Raw genomic sequence first — 26,739 nt, forward strand, 5'->3', positions numbered from 1 at the left:
GGAGGTACTGCTGGTGGTTGTTAAGTTTGATGTGGACAGCGGTATTGATGGAGCCATCCGGAACGTGTACGAGGCAGGACCCAAAAATAACCGGAATTTCTTTCTAGAAAGCATATACTTTATAGTTTTCAAATACAACCTTAATCTCCTTCGAAGTACTCTCCATTAGCATTAATACACTTGTCCCAATGTTCATTCCAGTGTTCGAAGCACCTTTTAAATTCGGCCTCTTTGATACCTGCTAGCACTTTCATGACATTGCATTTTACGTCTTCCAAATCCGCAAAACGCTTCGCTCTCAAGTCTCTTTTCATCCTCGGGAGTAGGAAGAAGTCCAAGGCTGCTAAATCCGGCGAATAGTGTGTGTGGGTCAAGGTAGTCATCTTCGTTGAGGCCAAAAACTGGCGAACGCTGAGAGCCGTGTGTGCGGGAGCGTTGTCGTGATGCAGGAACCACACTCCAGAATCCCACAAAGCCGGGCGTTTTCACGACAAACTTCTGCGAAGCCATTTCATAACCTCCAAATAGAATTGTTGGTTTACTGCCTTGTTTTCAGGGACAAATTCAGAGTGCATGATCCCTTTGATGTCAAAAAAAAAAAAAAACCAGATCAACACCATTTTCACATTCGATTTCACTTGTTGAGCTTTTATTGGTCGAGGTGAGCCAGGTGACTTCCATTGTGATGACTGTTGTTTACTTTCTGGATCATACCCATAGCACGACTCATCACCTGTAATGATTTTGTTGAAAAAATGTGGATCATCTTCGAACATGTCCTTAATTTCGAGACAGGCTTGAAGGCGCCGATCCCTTTGATTTCCGGTATCCCCTAATCGATGGTCAAGATGTGCTGAATTGAGCTCCAGGACAACCCAGACAAGTTCACGAGTTGGTCGATTGTCCTGCGTCGATCTTCACTGATGAGATCACGGATTTTGCCGTTGTTGTCTTTTCTTTGAGTAGTTGAAGGAAGACCGGAACGGGGCTGATCCTCAACTAACATATCTCCCTTTTTAAACCGAGAAAACCATTCGTAAACTTGTGTTTTACTAAGAGCATGGTCTTTGTAGGCAGCCTGAAACATCGCAACAGTTTCTGCTGCGTTCTTGCCAAGCAAGAAACAAAACTTCACTGCCGCACATTGTTCGTAAGAACAAGCCACTTCCTTGTGTCACGTCTGCACTGCATGCACACTCAAAGAACTGCCAAAGAAGCCACACTTCTCACTGTTGGGTGACGTCACATGGCAGAATGACTCAGCAGAGCTCCTGCTACGACCCTCTGGCGGCACAACCTGCTACTACAAGTACACGATGTGCAGCATTACGATTCAGGTTACTTTTGGGTCCCCTCTCATATATCGACAGTGAGGAAGGTGAATTATTGACAAGGCCCAGGTGAAATGACCGGGAGAGAAGGTACTGTGATTTTGGAGGAATATGGATAGGGCATCCTTACCCTAGTTGCAGATAATGAACATATCAGTGTGTCCGAACTGTGTGTGGGGGTCTGGGATTCTGTGTGGCTAGGAAGGCTTCCTCTAGATGGCCCATAAATAAGTTGACACAGGATGGTGTAAAGCTGGTTCCCAGTTGTTTGTAGGCGATGCCTTCAAGGAAGATGTAATTATGGGTGAAGATATAGCTGGTCATGATGACCAGCAAGTTGTAGGCTTGGAGTCTGTCGGGCACTGAGAAAGGTAGTGTTCAATGGTGGTGAGGCCATGCAACTACTTCCTCAATTATTCGCTGGATTTTCTGTCTTCCTCTATACAGTTTTTATCCTCTACAGTTCCCTCTTGTACCATGGAAGTTATTCTGTGATGTCTTAACAGACGTCTTACCATAATGACCCCCCTCCTTGCCAGTTTTTTTTTCCATATATTCCTTTCCTTGCCAATTCTCTGGAGAACGACTTCATTTCTCTATCTTATCATTCCACATAATTTCCAACATTCTTCTGTAGAACCAAGAGGGGGCATAGAGAGTGGTGAGCAGAGTGCCAGATGGTAAAGGAACATATCCTGGGTGGCTGGGTTTGTGTATTTTAGGAAGCATGAGAGCAGGGATGAGGAGTGAGAGAAATTCATGGGAGAGGGGACTTACAGTTTTGAAGGAGGACTGGACATCATGCTGGACTTCTGGAATGGGGCCACTATTGGAGGGCTAGTAGGTGTATCTGTCTGACAGCTGATGTGGGCCCTCAGCTATGCAATCCTTGCAGTTCATAACAGTGGTGGAGCCTTTGTTGGCAGGTAGGATTGTAAGGTTGTGAAGAGTTTTAATGTGGTGGATTGTGGTTCTTTCAGTGGGTGTAAGGCTAGTATTCATGTTGAGGGTTTTGGGGGAATGATGACAAGGTAATATTTAAGGTTTGGAAATTCTGGAAAGTTATCAATTGATGGTTCAGTGGCAGCAGGGTGGATCACATATTACAGCAGGGCTGGTTTTGGGATGAGTCTGAGTGGTAGGGTTGGTGATGGAAAAGTGTTTCCATTGTAGAGATCAGGAGAAGGAGAGAGGATCTTTAATATGCCCATTATGATTGGACTTTGGAGCAGGGGCAGGAAATGTTGAGGCCTTTGGAAAGGCCTGCTACTTAGTCTTTTGGAAGACAGGTTCGTAATTGTTTATGGATCAGTTTGGGCTCTGGGTTTTGTAGTGTGACAGGCGGAAGTTTCTGAGAGTGTGGCAAATGTAGTAGGTCAGTAACCCAGGATTTGGTGACTATGAAGGAGTGTGGGGGAGGTTGGATGGAGGCTCTTTTGATGATGATGATGGGCAGTGATCATCCAAGATTTGTACAAGGGGAACAGATTGGACAGTTTTTCGAGGTGGTGGTGTGCATGTTCCTGTAGGTCCTGGAGAGTAAGAATGTTAATCTGGGAGATGGGCTGTAGGATGTCCGCCTTCCAGAAGAGGAGCATTTTACAGCTGGAGCAGGGACAGTGCAAGAAGGCTAGGTTTTAGTAATATGGTTTTGCAGGACTAGGTTGGTGAGGTTTATAGTCTGATGAAATTTGAAAAAATAGAGGTCATCATGGAAGGCTGGATTACAGCTGGAGATGGATGATTTTGTGGTAAGGCTATCTGGGAGGGATTCCACGAGTGAGGCAATAATGCTGGATCAGTATGTGGGACCGGATTCTGGTTACAGATAGGGAAATTTTCCATGTTTTGCCACAGATGGAAGGAGCAGGGATTCATAGTGAAGGATAAAAAGCACATAGAACTGTCTTAAAAATTACAACTAATAAAAGACAGACAATGAGTAGTGTAATAGAACAGTGAACAGAAATAAAGGGAAAGAATACTGGGTTGTAAGATGGAAGAGAGACTACTAGGAAAAATAAAACAATGGAAACCCAAGAAGGAATAACTTGTGATGAATTAGGATAGAATATTACTCAGCACATGGAGGTGGCGCTGAGCAGTAGACAGGCACATTTAATATTAGATTACTGGATGTTTACCTTTAGGAGAAGATTCTAAAGTTCTTTGTCAGATGAAAGAAAAAACAATCTTGCCCCTCACTCCCCCTTCTCTCTCTCTCTCTCTCTCTCTCTCTCTCTCTCTCTCTCTCTCTCTCTCTCTCTCTCACACACACACACACACAGCCACCTTTCTCTCCAACTGCTGTAGCCCCTTTTGGCATAAGTAGTGATGTCAGCAGGAGTGGGTAATGGGGGTACAGAAGTGGTGTATCAGTTACTGTGACCAATAATAATAATAACAATAAAATGTTGCCAGAGAGCTAAAGTAGTTAGAAACATAAAGACAGAAGAATACATTTATACAATTACCAACCTGCATCATGTATACCAATTTTCTTTGAGGTTCAAAAGAACATTATGAGTATCAATATAACTATGAATTTCTTAAATACTCAAACTCAGAACAGTGCATAAAGTTTAACAGTATTCACATTATACCCAGTTTACTTCATGGATACATATGCAGTCATATTCTCCTATCAACTTTATCATACTGTAAGTCACAAGCAGCAGCATGACCACAAAGAATCTTAGTTCATTCTTCTTCCACTTACAAGCAAACAGCAGCTCAGAATACAAACACAGAAACAATCACAGTACTGATACAAGCAGTTGCTGACAATAAGTGTGAACACAATATAAGAGCAAGTGCCTGCTGCACTGCGCTTATAAAGAGGAGACCTTCGGTAGATGGTGTAGCAGATGATGTGCTGTGTGCACAAGTCAAGTGGCCCACACAGCAAGCCTGTGCAAATGCCATTTGTAAAATATTTGAAGTGTAGTGTGTCGGGGGCCTGGTGCAACTGCGCTTAGCCAAGTATTTACATACAGGGTTATAGTATCAACAAATTGTTTCATGCTTATTGTGCAAACTTTAATAATTTCAAAAAACACTAATAAGATGCAGACAACATTCTCACCATCTGCAAGGCTTTCATATCAATCTTTTGACCTTCCAGTGTAGAGAAAAATTCATCAACTGCAGCATCAAAGGTAGGAAATTCCTTATGCGGCTGATTACTATGCTGCTCAAATATCATTGGATGAAATTCTATATTTGTAAAAAAGTCCTCTTCGCCTCCATCTGGTAGCGGACGTTTTTCTTTCTTTTGAAGAATGTATCCCTGCACAGTTGTAAATAATACACATAGAAACACCACTTCATGGAAAAACAAATTTTGAAAATTCTGTGAATTCACAATAATCAAAGCAAGAATGAAAAATCAGTTCTACCTTTGAAACTTGCCTAGCAGCATTTTCCATAAGCTTTTCAGCTTCAGTGAGTGCTTCACAAAGCTTTGGCAAATCCTCTGTCACACTGAAATTTTTCCCAAATTTACATCCACTGGAAAAGCCACCTCTAAGTAGTACGTGCTCAATGACTGCTGGTCCATATTCTAAACAAATACATGATGATTATTTTGAAAGTTATAGTTCAAACAAACACTACTTCAAACATACGGACTCTATTATCAAAGAAAAGACTGACACAGGAATTGTCTTAATGACAAGATCAACACTTACTTTGAGAAACATGCAAATGTATTTAATTTTAACTTCTATACAGGTACTGAATAAATCTATCAAGCTAAAGTGGTGTGAAATTATTACTTTTAAATTATTTTTACTACCACTTTAACAAGTATGTAGCCAGATAGCTGCGGCTGCACAATTTACTACTGTAACACAATTTTCTGATGCAGTGAAGATTGGACATAATTTCCTACGTGGAAATGCAAACTGCATTTACAAATTTTGTCAGGGTATATAGGTACTTTTAGCATTCGAATTTACGAGATGTGAACTGGTTCAGCAACAAGTATTGTTCTATTAGCAATGAGCTTTTGCACAGCAAATCTCATGCTATCACCTCTCTGTGAATAGTTCTGATCTACATATAGAGCAGAAGTACTGTATAATGAATGATAAGGATGCCTGATGTCAGTAAACTTTACAGCATGTTTTAGACTAACCAAGTGGATGAGTGAGCTTTCATATTTTTTTGTGTTTTGTATTTCTGCTTCACAATGACACAGCTAGCAATGGAACTAAATTTGTATAACGTCCAGGGTACATCTCTGTTGGAATGTCCAAATCTGTAAGCCTCTATGCAGATGAACCATTTGAAATCATTTGATTCTTTCTGTTGGCTGACTCTGGAGAGTTGGGAGAGAAGTACAGGATACGGAGACATTGCATCTCCACTTAAATATGCCATATATCCCTGAATGTGTGGCTTGACATGGTGCAGAGACTGTTAATTGGGTGTGGGAAGGTCTGTAGTTCAAGAAGATAGGTAAAAAAAAGGTGGGCTGTTACCTCTCAATCAGGTAGGGCCTCAACTGGCATCAGGAGGCTACATTCAGCCCAGTCCAGTCCTTTCACAAAGGAAAAATCCCTGGCAGTACTGGGAATCAAATTTAGGTCCCCCATAAGACAGTCTGACACAGTGACCACTTGGCTATGGAGGCAGACAGGTAGAAATAAAAACAATAGAAAACTGTAAAAATTTGGGGAACATTAATAGATAATTAGGGGTAAAAAGGACATAAAAAGAAATTAGGATTAAAAAAGGGATAAAATAGCAGATTATAATGTGCAGCCTCTCCTCCCCCCCCCCCCCCCTCCACACACGCACGGAGGGAGGGATTTATAATGCAGAATCCTTACAGAACACTGGGGGAAGAAATGCTGTGGAAGAGAAACCATGAACAAAGAGGAGCATAAATTAAAACCAAGTGGAAGGTAACAGGCTAAAAAGGAAAAAAAAGACTAGGTTTTAATGGCGTGCAGTCTTTTACAGATGACACACAATCTCAGATAAGAACAAATTGGGAGGCAATTGGCAACGCTGTTTTCCAAAGAAATATGCTGGATTCACCTACATCAGTTTAAGGAAACCCAGGAAAACCTAAATCTAAATAATCAAACGGCCATGGTGTTAACACTGCTCCTTCCAAATGTCAATCCAGTGCCCTAGCCTATGTGCCACCTTGTTCCCTGTTAACAGACCAGTATGTGTTGGTGAGCCACTTAATACTGGGTTGGAAGAGCAGAAGCCAGTCTCACAGACGTTTTAAATTTGCTATTATTCAGTACAACTTACATGACACACAAAAACCTCTAGAAAGAAAAGTCATATGGATATCACACACATAGTGAACACTGTCAACAACACTTTCTATCAATACTGAATGTGCCAATGCACAACCATCACAAGGCAGCTGAATAACAAAAGCTAGGGTGAATACCACCACTAACATTGCATAAATTGAAGATAATATCTGAGCACTGCACTAGAAGTTGTGTTTTCATTTGGTTTATCACCCTCCCCAGTTCAATCACATGTTATGTTTACTTTAATGGTCACAAAAAGGAAATGAAATTAGTATCTGCAAATATTGCCTATCTACAACTATATCCATACACTGTGAAGTGCATGGCAGAGGTTATGTCCTACTTTACCAATTTTTAGGGCTTTTTCCCCATTCCATTCACATTTGGAGCACAGAAAGAACCATTGTTCGATGACTGTACATGCCGTAAGTAATCAAATCTTTTCCTCATGCTCCCTATGGGTGTGATATGGAGAGGGTTGTAGTATATTCCTAGTCATTTAAAGCCAATTCTTGAAATTTTGTTCGGGATAGTTTCCATCCATCTTCAAGAGCCTGCCAGTTCAGTTTTGTCATCATCTCTATGACACTCTCTTGCATGTCAAACAAACCTGTGGCTATTCATGATGCCCTTTTCTGTATACATTCAAAATCCCCTGCTAGTACTATTTGGTACAGGTCAGGTCCCACATACTTGAGCAATATTCTATCGTGGGTCACATGAGTGATTTGTAAGCAATCTCGTATATAAATTGCCAACAACCTTGCTATAGTGGTAACACCAGTTGCTGTCAGATCACTGAAGTTAAGTGCTGTTGGGCAGGGCTAGCACTTCGATGGGTGACCATCTGGTCTGCCTAGAGCTGATGGCAAGTGGGGTGCACTCAACCATTGTGAGGCAAACCGAAGAACTACTTGATTGAGAAGTAGTGTCTCCAGTCTCGTAAACTGAAATACAGTGTGCTGAGGGGATGGCACACCGGCTGGTCGGTAAAATTGGGCCTTCATGGCCTGTTCGGACGGAGTTTAGTTTTCCTTTCTAGACTGATTTCATTTCTGTAATATTCTATCAATAAACTGAAGTTTGATATCTGCTTTATGGAAGACTGAGCCTATGTGTTAATTCCATTTCATACCCCTATAAAGTGTCATACCCAGGTATTTGAAAGAGTTTACAGATTCCAACTGCGACTCTCATACTACATTCTTAGGATACTATGTTTCTTTTATTTTCTGAAATGGAGAATTTTACATTTCTGAATATTTAAAGCAAGTTGCCAATCTTTGCAGCTCTTTGAAATCTTATCAAAGTCTGAATGAATATCTGTACCATTTCATTCAGACTGCATTTCATTGTAGATAACTGCATCATCTGTGAGAAGTCTGGCATTACTATTAATATTGTCCACAAGATCAATAATATACAACACAAACAGCAGGGGGACCCAACACACATCACTGGGGGCAGTTACCTCTACATCTGTTGGTGACCCTCCATCCAGGATAACATCTGTTTTTTTTTTTTTTTTTTTTTTTTTTTTTTTTTTTTTTTTTTAGCAGGCTAGTGCATTGGGTAACTCACTGGACTCATGTTCAGGAAGATGCCAGTTCAAACCCACATCCAGCCATCCTGATTTAGGCTTTCATGATTTCCATAAGTCACTTGTGGTAAATACTGGGATGGTTTCTTTGAGAAGACATGGCTGATTTCCTTCTCCATCTTTACCTGGATCTAAGTTTGGGCTCCGGGCTGCGTTTCTACTAATGACCTTGATGTCCCCCCCCCCCCCCCCCCCCCAGTTTCTTTACAGTGACTGCATCTCACCCATCATAAAATGTTCTACTGGGTACATATCTATCCAGTACACAGGCAACTATTCTTTTAAATTGGAGCCATAGTCCCTCTACAAGCTCCCGTCATAAGCTAAAAGTTTCAAGTCCCTCAGTGAGATATGACATTTCTGCTTCTCCGTCTAGTTTGCTGAAAACATACACCTTTCTGTTTGTTTTAGTTGCCCCTTTGTACTGTGGTATTCATTGTTGCTACAACTGACTCACCATCACTGATAACAGTTTCGACGTGGACTTCCTCTAACAGGTCAGGTCTGTTTGTTGCCATTAGATTTATTATATTTGCATCATGAGTGGGGTTCGGAACTACCTATAACAGGTAGTTTTCTTAAGGCATTTAGTACTGTTCCACAGGATGTCCTGTCATACCCACCACTAACAAAATTATAATAATCTCAATTGATCATTGCATGATTAAAGTCTCCTCCAATGATTACAATACAATTAGGAAACTTTTGGCTGTATGGTCAGTTGTGGGGGAAGTGTCTGGTCTGCAGCACAAAGTTGACGATATAAAGTCAAAAATGGTTCAAATGGCTCTGAGCACTATGAGACTTAACATCTCAGGAGATCAGTCCCCTAGAACTTAGAGCTACTTAAACCTAACTAACCTAAGGACATCACAAACATCCATGCCCGAGGCAGGATTCGAACCTGCGACCGTAGTGGTCGTGCGGTTCCAGACGGAAGCGCCTAGAACTGATCGGTCACCCTGGCCGGTGATATAAAGTCAGTTTGCAGCAAATATATTTCTGTTACTGATAAGTCAGATATATGTATAGTATTTAGCAATCACTTTCTGAGCATTGCTGGTGAATTAAATAAAAACTTTGTTTCTACAGGAAATCATACAACTCTCTTGGAAAATGCCTTTCTGAGACTGATGTCTGAAATACTCCTCTTTGATACAGAAAAAGGAGGAGACTGAGTCAATAATTAAATCACTGGAGACTACAGATATTAATGGATTTGATGGAGAACCAAGCAGAATATTAAAGTACTGTGCTACACATGTTAGCCCTTACTTGACCATATTTGTAATTTTTCCTTTAAGAATGGTAAGTTTCCTGAACAACTAAAGTACACAGTAGTAAAGCCGCTTTATAAAAAGGGAAAAAGGGTAATGTAGACAATTTTAGACCTATTTATATGTCATCAGTGTTTGCTAAAGGCAGTGTATCTTAGGATAATTGATCATTTTATGTCACATAATTTGCTATCAACTGTACAGTTCGGTTTTAAAAGTGGTTTAACAATTGAAAATGCTATATTCTCTTTTCTCTGTGAGGTACTGGGTGGATTAAAAAAAAGGTTTCAATTGCTAAGCATCTTCTTTGATTTAACTAACGTGTTTGGGTGTGATCACAAAATATTGCTCCAGAAGTTGGACCATTGGAGAATACGGGGAGTAGCTCACAATTGGTTCACCTCTTACTTTAACAAAATACAGCAAAATGTCATTATTCACAGTGTTGAGAATGGCTATTATGTGAGGTCTGAGTGGGGCACAGTCAAATGAGGGGTGCTGCCGAGATCAGTGGTGGGGCAACTACTCTTCCTTATTTATATAAATGATATGCCCTCTAGTATTACAAGTGGTTCTAAACTATTTCTGTTTGCTGATGACACTAGCTTGGTAGTAAAGGATGTTGTGTGCAACAATGGTACTGTTTCAAATAGTGCTGTTCATGACTAAGTTCATAGCCTGTAGAAAATAAACTAATGCTAAATCATAATAAGACTCAGTTTTTACTGTTTCTAACACACAATTCAACAAAACCCGATGTTTTAATTTCACAGACTGGGCATGTGCTTAGTGAAACTGAACAGTTACAATTTCTAGGTGTCCAGATCACAGATTGTTGTGGAAAGCCCACATTCAGGATCTTATTGAGAAACTTAATGTTGCCATTTTTACTACCAACACACCCATTCACAACAGTCTCTAAACTGCATGATAGGAAGTCAGGACGATTACCAACTGCTCACAAATAGCAACCAACTCATCTCCTGCCTGAGAACAGCAAACACATTGGGGCTGCATTGTAACTGGTACAATATTTTACATATCAGTCAACAAACAACTTATGCCTGGAACAGTATTTAACACAACAGAAAACAAATACCTTTATACTGAGTTTGCTGATTCTCTTCTAATTTACGAGTTTGATAAGCTACAAATATTACCAGCAGTTTTTTGGAACGTAAGCAATTTACAATTTATACAGCAAGCAGATGGCAGTTATAAGAGTTGAGGGGTATGAAACGCAAGCAGTCGTTGGGAAGGGAGTGAGACAGGGTTGTAGCCTATCACCGATGTTATTCAATCTGTATATTGAGCAAGCAATAAAGGAAACAAAAGAAAAGTTCGGAGTAGGTATTAAAATCCATGGAGAAGAAATAAAAAGTTTGAGGTTCGCCGATGACATTGTAATTCTGTCAAAGACAGCAAAGGACTTGGAAGAGCAGTTGAATGGAATGGACAGTGTCTTGAAAAGAGGATATAAGATGAACATCAACAAAAGCGAGACGAGGATAATGGAATGGAATCAAATTAAGTCGAGTGATGCTGAGGCAATTAGATTAGGAAATGAGACACTTAAAGTAGTAAAGGAGCTTTGCTATTTGGGGAGCAAAATAACTGATGATGGTCGAAGTAGAGAGGATATAAAATGGAGACTGGCAATGGGAAGGAAAGCGTTTCTGAAGAAGAAAAATTTGTTAACATTGAGTATAGATTTAAATGTCAGGAAGTCGTTTCTGAAAGTATTTGTATGGAATGTAGCCCTGTATGGAAGTGAAACGTGGACGATAAATAGTTTTGACAAGAAGAGAATAGAAGCTTTCGAAATGTGGTGCTACACAAGAATGCTGAAGATTAGATGGGTAGATCACATAACTAATGAGGAGGTATTGAATAGAATTGGGGAGAAAAGGAGCTTGTGGCACAACTTGACTAGAAGAAGGGATCGGTTGGTAGGACATGTTTTGAGGCATCAAGGGATCACAAATTTAGCATTGGAGGGCAGCGTGGAGGGTAAAAATCGTACAGGGAGACCAAGAGATGAATACATTAAGCAGATTCAGAAGGATGTAGGCTGCAGTAGGAACTGGGAGATGAAGAAGCTTGCACAGGATAGAGTAGCATGGAGAGCTGCATCCAAACAGTCTCAGGACTGAAGACCACAACAACGAAAACAACAAGTGATTTATAACCATAAATGAGATATCTATTACAATGGCAAAAAGTTGGTACAAGTTTTACTGTTTCTCCATAGCATTTTTCAGGTTATAGGCACAAAGAAAATTTGAGAGTAGCGTTAATTTATGATAAAGGCAAACACACTCCAATTAAATGAGAGAACTAATATGACAGGATATGTTACTTATTTACAGTAACTGTAAATCATAACACTAATTTATTATGAAATAAGTAATGTGAAACACTATTAAATTGCAAAAATCTTTGCAAGTATCTGAAACTTGTCAAAATTATATTTCTTTCACATAAACATATAACAAAATTATGGAACTGATAGTTCCTACCAACACCCTCATTATAGAATCATTACCACATTTATGTAGTACTTACCAAGGTTTGTGTTCAATATCTTTTTTAGATTATCACCCTCTTTGGCTGATGCAAATACTGATTGAAGTTTTTCTAGAGATGGTGCTCCTTCATGAGTTCGTGCCCTGTTCATTGGGTATTTTTCCTTTATCGCAAATCTGCAAAATGTTTGAGAGAAAGTAAAAGTTGAAAGTGCATAAAAACAATTACATAGTTAAGGTACAAATGTACATGATAGTGAAGTCCCTAAGAGACCAATCAAGAGTATGAAATTGCAGAAGTGAGTACAGAAACTAATACTAATTCAAATAATCAAAAGAATTTACAATTATGATAAATTAATATAGAATTTATTGTCAGATGATCAGGCCACCAAATATCTAATATTTGCTGGAGTTTATAGGTGCACATTTCAAATCAAAATTATGAAGTGCCAGCAGCATGAGTTAATTTCAAAAATTGGTTTGGTAGGAAATCTTTGCTGTTTATGCACAAGGGTACATCTACATCAATATTCTGCAATCCACCTTACGAAGCATGGAAAATGGTACCCCATACCACTATTAGTCATTTTCTTTCCTGTCCCACTAGCAAATAGAATGAGGGAATAACGACTCTCTATATGCCTGTCTATATAGCCCTAATTTCTGGTATCTTATCTTTGCAATCCACCTTACGAAGCATGGAAAATGGTACCCCATACCACTATTAGTCATTTTCTTTCCTGTCCCACTAGCAAATAGAATAAGGGAAAAACGACTCTCTATATGCCTGTCTATATAGCCCTAATTTCTGGTATCTTATCTTTGTGGTCCTTATGTACAATGTATGGTGGAGCCAACAGAATTGTTTTGTAGTCAGCATCAAATGCTGGCTACCTACATTTTCTCAATAGTGTTCCTTAAAAAGGATATCGTCTTTCTTCCAGGGATTCCTCAAAGCATCTTCATAACACTTGCATTTCATTTGAACATACCATTAATAAATCTAGCAGCCTGCCTCTGAACTGCTTTGATGTCTTTCTTTAATCTGACCTGGTACAGATCCCAAACAATCGAGTCATAATGAACCTCACTTTCCTAGAATCCTCCCAATAAATCAAAGTCGACCATTCACCTTTCCTACCACAATCCTCACACACTTGTTCCATTTCATACCACTATGCAATGTTACACGCAGATATTTAAATGATGTGATTGTGTCAAGCAAGACACTACTAATGCTATATCCAACTGTTGTGGGTTTGTTTTTCCTCCTCAGTTGCATTAACTTAGTTTTCTACATTTAGAGCTAACTGCCACTCATCATACAAACTAGAAATTGTGTCCGAATCATGTTGTACACTCCAACAGTCAGACAACTTTGACATCTTACCGTACACCACAGCATCATCGGCAAATAACCCCAGATTGCTGTCCACCCTGTCCGTCAAATCATTTATGTATGTAGAGAAAAACAGTGGTCCTATCACACTTCCTTGGGGCACTCTTAACAATACCCTTGTCTCTGATGAACACTTGCCATCAAGGACAACATACTGAATTCTATAAATTAAGAAGCCTTTGGGCCACTCACATACCTGTGAACCTATTCCATATGCTCGTACCTTCTTTAAAAGCCTGCAATAGGGCACAGTGTCAATCACTATCCAGAAATCTAGAAATATGGAATCTGCCTGTTATCCATCATCCATAGTTCATAGTATATCAGGTGAGAAAAGGGAAAGCTGAGTTTTGCATGAGCAATGCTTTCTAAAACCATGTTGATTTGTGGATGTAAGTTTCTAAATCTCACAAAAATTTATTACAATCAAACTGAGAATATGTTCAAGAATACTGATGCAAACCAATGTTATAGATATTGGTCTGTAATTTTGTGGGTGTGTTCTTTCATCCTTGTTACACACAAGAGCCCGTGTGCTTTTTTTCCCAGTTGCTTGGGACTTTGTGCTGGGTGAGACATTCATGATAAATGCAAGCTAAATAAGGGACCAGTGCTATACATTACTCTTTGAAAAACTGAACTTAGATGCCATCTGGACCTGATGACATTTGTTTTGAACTCCTCCTGCTGTTTCTCTACACCAGGGATGCTTATTACTATGTTGTCCATATAGGAGTCTGTTTTATGGTCTAACAACGGTTTGTTTGTATGCTTCTCTCGTGTAAACAATTTCTTGAATGTGAAATTTGAAACTTCAGCTTTTGTTTTACTACCTTCAGTTACCACGCCAGACTGGTCAACAAGTAACTAGATGGAAGCCTTAGACTCAATTAGCAATCTTACATAGGACCAGAATTTTCTCGTGTTCTCTGCCACATCTTTTGCTAAGGTATGATGGTGGTAGCAGTTGTATGCTTCATACACATCATTTCACAGATGCATGAATCTCTACTAATCTTTGCTGCTTCTCATCTGCGTGTTCTCTTTTGAACTGAGACTGCAATAGCCTTTGCTTCCTCACTTTATTAAGCCATGGTGGATCTTTTCTGTCCTTAATTCACTTACTAGGCACATAATTCTCCTTAAACTTTGCCCACAGTTCATCTATGTTCACCTTACTGGAACAAAGTAATGTCAATTCACTGTCTAAGTGGGACACTAACGACTGCTTATCTGTTCTTTCTAGCAGAAACACTGACCTAGCCTTCTTAACTGTTTTATTAACTTTTGTAACAATAGTTGCAACAATGACACCATGATTGCTAATTCCCATTTCTATACTGACTTTGTTGATAAAGTCTGACTTGCTAAATATCTCCAAGCTTTCCCCTTCGGGTTTCAGTCAGCGCTCAGTCCCGAGAATAATTTGAGCTTAAGAATTTTCCTGGAGAGCAGTAAATTTGGGAACTTTGTTATAAATACTTTGCTATTTACTGATAAAATATTGACAGTTGAAGTGTCTTTTCTCTGAATGCTGTCTGACTTCCCTGATTTAATATCGACTGGTGTGTGTTCATCGGAGTACCTCAGGCAACCACCTAGCCTAAAAAACCCTCATGTGCACTCCCCAAGTATTCTCTACATGAGTATCTACTTTCTGTGAAAAAAATAGTAATGCATCACAGTAAGCTAGAAGGCGATTGTTTAAGAAAAAACATAAGTGAGTCCTTAGCTGTGTTGTTGTAATAAGATTAGTAGTGTATCAAATGACCACAGTAGTTACTGAAGAGACCATGAAAAAGAAACTGGGGCCAAACAACTCAAGATGGCTGCTTGTTTTAAAATCAACCTCTATATTTGGTACAAAGGACCATGTCTTAAGTATATATGCTACCAGTTTCAAAGTATCTTGTGTTGGGTAATTGAGTAGTAAAACTTTCTAGAGGAAATACTGTTAGTTCAAACTGCTGTGATGCGTCAGTCAGTGAAAAGAGCATCTCCAGATTTAACGCTTTTTTACCTTAGTCATTCAGTATGTGCTTACATTTCTTTATATTCTGAAATCATCATCTGCAACAAAATTCCTCTTGTACCTTCTTTGCTGTTTCATGTAACTGTTCTACGTATAAAAACAATATTGTTATACACAATGTGCCGTTTGCTTTAAAGTGTGCAGGAAATGCCCACAAAAGTTTTTTGAGTCATTTAAGGAAACACTTTGGGTGTAATGCATGTTTCACTTCAAATGTTGGTCATTACATAAAACTTCTAAAACTATTAAGGCAAACAGCACTTCCCAGTATTTGGTGCCATAAATGATACACAAAAAGAGAACAGGATTTATTTAAAATTAAGCATGTATTATCAACTGTTTAATTCACTGAGAGGGGACAAAAACATTTGTGACCTCAGAAAATCTTTAACATAGGTTAAGATAAATTGACGCATCCTTTCTTCCTCTCTCTGTGGCCAAAAATTTACGTGTAAGTGTCTTTTAATTGTGCCTGCCTGCAACTTAATGTGTCACCTTTATGGTAAATAGCAATCTATCTTTTTCTACATTGTTGACTTTCCATGCTATAGTTTTCATTGTTTGATGCAACAATACCATTTTTAACTGACAACTGCTGACAGCTTCATTCATGGGTTTTCCACACTATTACTCTTTGTTTCCCGCTAGAGCAACTTGACTTGAATCATTACTTGTGACTACATTACAGTTTTCTTAAAATGGCATTGTTATTCATGTACCGGTGTAACCACAAGCGCCCGCACAATGACGAAGAATGCAAGAGCAGAGAAGGCTGTGAGGCGACATCAGTCAGTAGCCCGCTGACAAGGACCGCACCATGACAGGAGCGGCCTCTACAAGAAGGGAATACAAGCACCGCTACTGCCAGCCTCGGCTGCATACTACTAGACCTGCACTAGGAGAGCACTACAATAGCAGTTATTACTTATCAATATCCACTACTTGTATGGACACAGTATATCGAGAAAGACACTTTCTGCCTGTCGCCCATCGCTTGCGACACATTCTTGTAACTCTATCTTCTTTATTGCAATAAAAACTATTAATGTGATTTGCTTGAATCGTTGTACAGCATTCCGAGTGCATAGCACCCTTTAGGCACCCTACACGAGACGAGTGGGCAGGACCCCATAATTCACATCGCAGAAAATATCAGTGTCCTTTGATGTACCTACATCTGCATACACACTCCACAAGTCACATTATGGAACATGGTGGATGGTACCTTACACAACTAATACTCATTTTCTTTTATTTTCCACTCACAAACAGAGCAAGAGAAAAACACCTATCTTTATGGCTCCATACTAGTCCTAATTTCTCTTATATTGGTGTTCCTTGCATGAAATGTGCATTGGCAGCAGTAGAATAGCTCTGCAGTCAGTTTCAAATGCCAGTTATTTTCTTCATAGTGTCCCATGAAAAGAGTGCCATCTTCCATCCGTGGATTCCCAAATGTAGTAGCACACCCTCTCCTTAGGTCAAACCAGTGACCATTTGTGCTGCTCTTTTTTGATACATTTAATAAGCTTTGTTATATACATACCAAAACTAAAATCAGTGCAATACTCTACACATATCCTGAAGTAAATGCTATGGACAGATGTGGCAGAATAATGCTACTGGCTGGATCATCACGTGATGCACTGGTCCTTGCACAGTGCATCGCCCCACTATCTGCCTTCTTAATGTGCACAGCACTATAGTCCTATTTGGTATGAGTCACACACACTTTGGGAAAGCAGTATATTTTGGACACTTATTTTATTTTCCCTGTACCTTACCAATGAACTGGTCTACTACCTGCTGTACTTACGACTTCATTTCATATCACTACAAATGAGTTAAATGCAGCTGGAAATCATCTGGACTGCTGCCAGAGCTGCAGCGAATGAGTGTGCTGGGAGAGCTACCTATATACACATACCACATTCACTAAAGGTACCTCAAATTACTATCCTCTCCCACAGATGCTGTCTCCTCTGTGAGAACAAGATCCCTAGCAATTGTCCACTTGACTGTGAGTGGCGTGTCAGTGGTAGGCACCTTTGTTATAGCCACACCAAAACACCTGTCTTACACAAGGTTGTAGGCCTACTTGATCTTGACTGGTGATGAGATGTAACATACTAAACTTAGTCCTTTATTTCAAAAAGCTGCTCATAGATGATTCTACCTTTTCTTTTTGTCAATGTAGGTAAATGGGATAGTAGGAAATTTAATATAAATGTCTGAAGACATCAAAATGAATACTTCTATTTTTTCCAAACAATATTTAAAAATATTAAGCACTGGTCCTTTTGTGCCACTAAGTGCAGCACTTTTCATTCAGTCATTCACATACTGAGTTCTGCAGATCCTAAAATGAAGGAGTACTCTCATACAGGGGTGTAAAAAAAGATTCAAGATCTATATTACCATAAATGTGATAAAATATTTCTGTACATTACAGTTTATGTGGCATGGTGGCTACGAAAAATGATTCATATAGGGAAAGAAAGGTCATATTAACAGAATCTTCCGTCAGTTCTTGGTAGAACAACATCATAATAAATGAAAAGCACCAGTTTGCTTTTGTGGAAAGAAAGGTGTTCAAATGTACCTCCGTCATCCACATTTAGGCCTGCTGCAGGTTCATTCAGTTGTAATTCAGCCAGTGCACAAAATCAGCTATCACTACTGCATCAGAATATCCAAGGACTAAGGGGTAAGCTTAATGAGGTGCTTATTTGTGTTGAAGAATTACAGTTGAGCAAACCAGTAGATATAATCTGTCTCTCTGAACATCATGTGACCACTGGTATAGATATGTTAAATGTTACATGATTCAAGTTAGCTTCTTATTTCTGTAGAGGAAATATGGAGAAACGAGGAGTTGCCATATTTGTCAGAAACTGTTTTGATTTCAAGAATATTGATAATAATAAATTTTGCTCAGAGCAGCACTTAGAAGCTTGTGCAACAGAAGTAGTATTTCATAATAAGTCCTTTATAATAGTAAATATATACAGATCTCCTTCAGGAAATTTTAACCTCTTTATAAAAAGCCTGGAAGCTCTGCTGTCCCATCTCGAAGCAAAAAACAAGGAAATGGTGGTTGCTGGGGTTTTAATATGGATGTATTGAGAATCTCTGCCAGTGAACAATTACTGCAGTCAGTAACACTATCATTCAATTTAGTTCCTACTGTGAACTCTGCTACTAGGATATGTAAATGCTCTGAGACTGCTACTGATAATATCTTTGTAGACAAATCTAGGGAAAAAAAATCATATTACAAAACCAATAGTAAATGGGCTATCTGATCATGACATGCAGCATCTTGTGTTAAATGTTGAAACTTGTCAGTATAAAAAATCTATTAAATCTGAGTACAGGAGGGTAATAAATAAGTAAAAAATTGAGAGGTTCAGGAAATTGCTCAAAGGCATGGACTGGATAGTTGTTTACAATACATTTGACTCAAATGGAAAATACAAAGCATTCATTAATAAAGCTGCCTCCACTTTCCAGAATTGTTTTCCCCTAAAGGTAACTCAACTAACACACAAGTCAAAAAATAAACCATGGATTACACAAGGAATAAAGATATCATGAGGGACAAAAAGGAGACACTATCTACTATCTAGGAACAGCTCTGAGGTTAAAATTGTAAATATTGAAGCAAGTAATCCAGAAATCAAAGCAGTTTTATTATGAGAAAAAGATAATTACATCAGGTAACAAAATAAAAACTGTATGGGATATTGTGAAGACAGGGACAGGTGGGGCCAAAAAGGAAGAGGAACAGATAGCTCTAAAAATAAATGAAACTTTGTTAACAAGTACAGTTAGTGTTGCAAACCTCTCAAACAACTACTACATTTCTGTTACTGACATCTTGGGGTTATCAGCTTCAGTGAACAGTGCAATGGAGTATCTGAGACCAGTCTTTAAAAATAACTTCAGTAAAATGGAAATGACACTCACATCTCCCAATGAAGTAGCATCCATCAAAAAATCCTTAAAAATTTAAGTATTCCAGTGGGTATGATAACAACAAAGTTAATCAAAGAGTGCTCATGTGAGTTAAGTTCTATCTTAAGTTATTTGTGTAATCAATCTCTTATCAGCAGAACATTTCCAGACTGGCTAAAATGTGTCGAAGTTAAGCCTCTTTACAAGAAGGGGGATAGAGAGATACCATCAAACTATCGATCAATTTCACTTTTGCCGGCTTTCTCAAAAATATTTGAAAAGGTTGTTATCAAGTGTCTCCTTAAGCATCTGACTGCAAATAATATATTTTCCAAGTCACAGTTTGGAGTTCTGAAGGGTTCTGATACACAGAAAGCTATTTACACTTACAGTGAGAATGTACTTAATTCATTAGATAAAAAATTACAGACTACTTCCATTTTCTGTGACCTGCCAAAAGCCCTTGACTGTGTGAACCACAGCATTCTCCCAAGTAAATTAGAGTATTATTGTGTCACTGGCAATGCTGCAAAATGGTTTGCGTCTTATCTATCTAACAGGAAACAAAGGGTGTCGTTGCGAAATAGCTGTGCAGTAAGCAGTCAGTCTTCATCTGATTGGGAATTAATTACCCGTGGTGTTCCTCAAGGTTCCATTGCTTTTTCTTGTGTATATTAATGACCTCTCATCTGTTACATTGCCAGATACTAAGTTTGTTTTGTTTGCAGGATGATACAAACATTGCAGTAAGTAACAGATTTAGAAATAGCTGCCAATCAAATTTTCACTGACATTTATAAGTGGTTTAAAGCTAATTCTTTGTCATTAAACTTTGAGAAGACCCACTATATGCAGTTCAGAACCTGTAAGAGATTTCCTTCCAGCATGACTACAACGTATGAAGACATGCAGATTGAAGAGGTTGACAGTGTTAAATTTCTGGGATTACAACTCGATAATAAATTCAGTTGGGAAGGGCGTATCACAGCATTGCTTAAATGCCTAAACGAGTCTGTATTTGCCATGAGCATGATGTAAGATGTAGGAGATATAAATATTAAAAAAAACTTGCATACTTTCCTTACTTTCATTATATAAGTCGTATGGGATCATATTTTGGGGCAACTCATCAAACCGAGCAAAAGTTTTTAGGATGCAAAATGATAATCATTTGTGGTGTAAATTTGAGAACATCTTGTAGAAACCTGTTCAAGGAACTTTGTATTCTAACCACTGCTTCTCAGTATATTTATTCCTTAACGAAATTTGTTGCCAGTAATACATCTCTATTTCCAAACAATAGCTCAGTACACAGTGTCAACACTGGGAATAAGAAGAATCTACATGAAGGCCTTACCTTGGTCCAAAAAGGAGGCCAATATTCAGGAACACACATTTTTAATAAATTGCCAGCAACCACTAAAAACTTGGTTTCAGATAAAGCACGGTCTAAACAAAGTTTGAAAGAATTTTTGATAGGCAACTCCTTCTGCTCCATAGATGGATATCTTAACAGAGACTGTTAAATCAGCTTAAGTAAAAATATGTTAGATTTCAGTTTTGAAAACACTTGGTCACAATGCTCAGGATTAGGTATTTTGCGGATGATAACTGTATTAATAGTGCATAACAGTGTTTCATTCTGACAGTGTGTTAATTCTGTAAAAAATATTAGCTGTCCCAGCTTACTGCATTGTATAACTTATTTTCAACTATCTCCAGACAAATCATCAGGGTAGTAAGTATTATATTCAAATGTTTTATGTCATACTTTTTGACATGTTCCACACCCATGAGAATCATCTCATTTTTTGGGTCTATGGAACGAAAACTGAATCTAATCTCTAATCTAATCACATAAGATGAGTTAGGAGGATGATTCTAATAGGCTCTGACTAAAATTCTATAACACTCCTCTCTTATACAAAGTTGCACTTGATCTCAACTGGCGATCAGATGTAACATCCTAAACTCAGTCATTTATTTCAAAAAGCTGCTCACAGGAGATTCTACCTTTTTTTTACCTCAGTTTTCTTGAAATCAAGTCTACATCCATGAAATCATACTATGATACTGTCAAATGCCATTTTCCATACCACATGGGAACTGACCAGTATTTAACCAACTAATGGCTCATGAGATTACAGAATACAGTATAATGGAAATTAGTTTATAACGCTGTCAATGAAGTGGTAATGTGATGCAACAGACATGCCATAGTTATTGTCGACTAAAATAACTAGGACTTTTGACAGTTTGGTCTGGTGGAAGTGACACAAAGCTGTCGCCCAGGCGACACCAATGATGAGCCCATCTTTCCTCCTATGCCAGTAACAGATCGGCGGATATAGTGCATTCTGTGAAGTTAAACATCAGTTGCTTCTGTTTTCCTCTTCTCTTGTTGTGAAGTGTGGTGCTTCTTTTCTTTTTTATTTTCTTCTTTGTTTGTTGGGGTGTTTCAACTGTGTTAAAGCTTTCTGTGAATGTGTGTATTAGAGTTTCTGTAGTAGCAATATGATATGCGTCTAAATGAGATTTGTCATAAAAGTGGTCAAATGAGAACACATTCACTGCTTGAAAGGTATCAATAGTTGGAAGGGGAATTTCAATCTGCAGACAAGGCCACAATTTGTGTGCTCTGTACACAGTGATTTGACATGGAGTGCAAAGGTTTAGATGTTTCAAGAGTGATGGATAGAAAAGCCACTACACTTAAAATTGTTAGGCCTATGGTGCTGTAAATTGGAAAGGAGAAGAAAATGAAGGAAGACAAGAATGATGAAGCAGCATCAGGTTATTCTTTCCTGCAAACACTTGCAAAGAAAAAAAGTTACAACAGACAGAAAGCCAAGATAGACGCATTTCACTGGGATTGAACACACAGACACATATAGGATTCATATTGGTTGGCTGGTTGATTTAGGATAGGGGACCAAACAGCAAGGTTATTGGTCCCATCGGATTAGGGAAGGATGGAGAAGGAAGTGGCCATGCCCTTTCAGAGGAACCATCCCGGCATTTGCCTTAAGCGATTTAGGGAAATTATGGAAAACCTAGATCACAATGGCTGGATGCACGTTTGAACTGTAGTTGTTATCAGTACAAGGAGTGCACCACATTAAGAAAGCTTCGTTATAGTAGCAAATAATATTTATTTCATGGTAGTAAGTTGTCTCTTTTAAACTGTCATTACAAGCTTGATTCCCAGCATGAAAAGTATTCATCTCAGATTGTTATCATCGAGAGAAGCAACACACTGGCCTGCAGACATCGATAGCTGCCTGCTGTGAGTAGTATTTAAATCAAATGACATTGTGTGGCTTTTGGAGACATGAGCTAATGCATGTCACATTGTTAAAAGGCTGGAAAGACCACACAGCCAAAGACAAAACAAAAGCAATGGTATGTAAGGATGGCAGCAAAATCGTCCTTCACGATGGTTCGGTTTGTGTCATTGTTCCAAGCTCTTTATTTCTGTTTCATTCCAGAAGAAAGAATTACTGTCATAAGGGAATAAGCACCACAGATTTCACAGGGTGGTTTTCCAATTTGCTGCTACAAAATATTTCCCCAAATTCAATGATAGTAACTGACAATGTGCTATGCCACAGTGTTGTATTGAACAAAGTTCTGGTAACGCACTGGAGGAAAGCAGGTATTTTTCTCTATGTATGCAGAAATATCCCACTTGAGAAAACTGAACCTCATATGAATAAGGCAGAATTAATGCAACTCGTAGAACTGTACAAGTCAAAAATACCACGTTACTAAGTCGACGAACTGGTTACAGCAAAGGAATGTAGCATAATCAGGCTTCCTGCATACCACACCCATTTCAGTCCTAATAGATGGGCCTAGGTGAAAAGTTATGTGGCAAGCAACAATAACTAAACATGCAGTTTAATGTTAATGAGGAGTAAATGCTGATGGAAGAAGCTATTACATACAAAGCCTCATAGTAGCCATACAAAGAACACAGTTGATGAAACATGTACCCGTGAAGGTCAACACCAGCTCCAGCTCCAGCCAGGTCTGTCTCCGAACAAGAGGGTAGTGCTAATCCATGATCACGGAAGTGTCATAGATTCCAACCGTCTGCTTTGACCCATGACGTCATCAACATGGCAGAAATGGCTATTCTAAGCGACTCCAATATGGTGCCTATGAACACCAATACCTACATATAAAACTACAAAAATTGGAATCGGTCATTTTCCTTGACCTGTACAGGTCAACCATGGCTATTGATACGATAAAACCTACACCTACAACTAAGGCAAACAAAACAAACAAAGAAAAACACACACACACACACACACACACACACACACACACACACACACTCACACAGACACACACACAGGGCATCATCAAACACAACAAGACATCATCTACAAAAACTACCAACTCATAAACTCCTCACCGTAATGACGTCACACACCATAACACCCTTATGTCAAGGGTTCAAAGCAGACGGTTGGAATCGGACGCTTCCGTTGACCCGATGATCCTTACCTAGGAATCATGCCGCTTACACCATTAACTTGAGTATTTATAAAAATAGTTATCGACTGCAGTACTTTGGTCAGTATTGTCATTCATTTAATATTTAACAATGCTTCACTGATAACCCACTAACCACTATGCACCTAAAGTCAGTGAGGAACATTTGGTGTGAGCCAGCTGCAGTGCCTCCCAATGCTTCCTCTGTGCAGAAGTGTCAAAAGTCATCATCATTTTAATTACCAGTAATCAACAAACTCTCACAAGCCACTTATTTTGGTGACCAGCTCTGTGTTTTTCATACAAAGTGGCTCTACTATACTTCCCAAAACATTTGATAAACTCCTGAGTGCTTGCTTAATTGCTTTGACCAGTGTAAATTGTACATGAGAGCAAAAATTTCATGCATAATATCACATACTCAGCTTCCAGAACAAAACTGTTTTTCTGGTGTTCTTACATAAGGAAATGGCGACAATTATATTTAACGAAATCAGAAATGGGGGTAACGGGGTAAGATGCTTCAGCAAAAGAGGAGGGAAGATCAGTTAGTAAATTATGACACAGTTTTGGTAGCGACACACACTTTCAGGAGATGAAACATGTACTACTACTGATAGCTCCATGTAAAAGGTACAGATTATCTTGTTTTTGAAACTAACAGTTTCTTTATCATGAAGCAGACAGCGATAGAGTGGGTAAAGTTAAAAATGAAGGGCAAGTCATTCAGAATGATAGAGAGCAACCTGTAATTAGGATGAGGTTCGACGAAGATGAAGGGGGACATCAGAGAGAGTAGATCAGTATTTGTACATTGATAAGAACTACCTACTTTCAATACAGAGATAAGTAAAGATACATCACCAAAGCTACAAAAATAATTGGGATAAGCAATAACTTGACACCATGCTGATAGAGTAATGATCTCATGATCACGGTGGAGATATTAGCCTTAAGAAGTGACCAACGGATGACGTCACAAACCACACAAAAATATTACCAAAATAATGTCTGACAACTTCTTAATAGGGTCCCCAAGGGATTAGTGGATTTTGAGATGGGAATTTTGTTGTTATTAATGCCTCTAACATATTAAAAACTTAAGATGATCAGATCACAGTGTGAAAATGAGGTTTTTCAAGGATGCAAATGTAACTGAAATCTGCGATGTATATGAAATGCAGTCATAACACATGCACTGGTGTTGCAAATTCATAACCAAATTCCAAACCTACTTCCTTCCAATCCTACTTAGATCTTGGGCAATGCTACAGTTCACCCCGTCTCCACAACCTCACAAAAAAAAAAAGGACCAACATGTATAGGTCTAGCATATCACACTATTCAAAAGAATGTTCCTCCTCAATGCATCATCATTTCCATTGAGCTATATTTATCTAGTAAACAAAATCATCTAAGCTACTGCCTACAAAACACAAAAGAAATATTATAAACACAACATCAAACCAACATCTATATCTGAAACTTAGAGACGAAAAATATCACAGCTCCCTGTGTGTAAAATATGAAAAAAAAATTTCAAGGAACATACTGACTACTGGGGTTGTTCACAAGACCCAAATAATTAACAATGCAACCAAATGCTGTTTATGAGAACTGACATGATATCTGCAACAATTAGTACCATTAAACAATCAAAATTCCTGGCAGAAATATCAGCACTGTAGGAAAAAGACAGATTGCCACATACCATAAAGGTAACACGTTAAGTTGCAGACAGGCACAATTAAAACACTCTTACACATGTCACAGTCTACAACGGGGGAACACACACACATACACACACACACACACACACACACACACACACACACACACACACACACACGTGTGCGCGTGCGACAGCTATCTCCAGCAGCCTGGGCCCAAGCTACCACGAGTTGCTGGTCATGTGTGCATGAGCTGTACTGGGTCGTGTGAATGAATGGTGTGTGTTTCGCTTTCTTTTTATGACAAAAGCTGTGGCCAAAAGCTTATGTGTAAGTGTCTTAACTGTGGTGTCTGCAACTTAATGTGTCATCCTTATGGTAAGTAGTGATTTATATTTTCCCTACATAATTAGTATCATCATGTGGAATAAGCATGTCAACAGTCATTCATCACTACTGTGTATCAATTCTACTTTTGTACGACCCCCTACATTGCTGCCATAGGGACTGTGAAGACCATATTAAACTAACAGCATGCACAAAGGCAATCATTGTTCTTGTGCTCTATATGCAAATGGAATGGCAAAAAGGCTTAATAAATAGTACTATGGAAAGTACACTCTGCCAGGCACTTCACAATGGTTTGCAGAGTGAAATGTGTCTGAAACACACAGCCCCACAGTAGAATCAGCACTGTCTGGGGTGAGCAGAGCTTATTCTTAACCCCCCCCCCCCTCCCCCTCCTCCCACAATGCTTTTCTCTGCACAGCAGTTTGTGAGCTGTGAAGAGCTCCTTTCTTCCACACTTTGTAATCATAACACCAGAATATATTCAATAACAGTAATCACATGATAAAAATTATCTATAAAATTGTGTATCAGTAATAGTGCATATAGACTCAGAGTTTACCTTATATAAATACGTAGAGAGATTAAAAATAAATAAATAAAAGTTAATAATATGTTCAAAATTTCAAATGATGTTGAGAGCCTCATAAATTTCAGAGAAGTGAATTATGATTTAAATTGAATGATGTATCTACTGATCATTCTTAAACAGATACAGTGTGTTTCCGTAGAAAAATTAAATATTTTAGGATATGGTAGTAAATGCTAATTTAAATAAAAGACTCCATATAGCATATCATTTTATTGGTAAG

The 26,739-nt window shown here is 38.7% G+C and overlaps 1 protein-coding gene across 1 annotated transcript in view; it reads right to left on the reverse strand.

The window, feature by feature from the left end:
• LOC126335442 (ribosome quality control complex subunit NEMF) overlaps nucleotides 1–26,739 on the reverse strand; it is a 63,960-nt gene that overhangs the window by 34,548 nt on the left and 2,673 nt on the right. Inside the window, exons 4-6 of the mRNA XM_049998729.1 lie at nucleotides 12,056–12,192; nucleotides 4,730–4,893; nucleotides 4,417–4,620 (exon numbers count right to left, since the gene is read on the reverse strand). Coding sequence (XP_049854686.1) covers nucleotides 4,417–4,620; nucleotides 4,730–4,893; nucleotides 12,056–12,192 — 505 coding nt within the window. The remainder of the gene's footprint in view (nucleotides 1–4,416; nucleotides 4,621–4,729; nucleotides 4,894–12,055; nucleotides 12,193–26,739) is intronic.

Source organism: Schistocerca gregaria, chromosome 1 (assembly GCF_023897955.1).
Source record: "Schistocerca gregaria isolate iqSchGreg1 chromosome 1, iqSchGreg1.2, whole genome shotgun sequence".
NCBI classification, from domain to species: domain Eukaryota; kingdom Metazoa; phylum Arthropoda; class Insecta; order Orthoptera; family Acrididae; genus Schistocerca; species Schistocerca gregaria.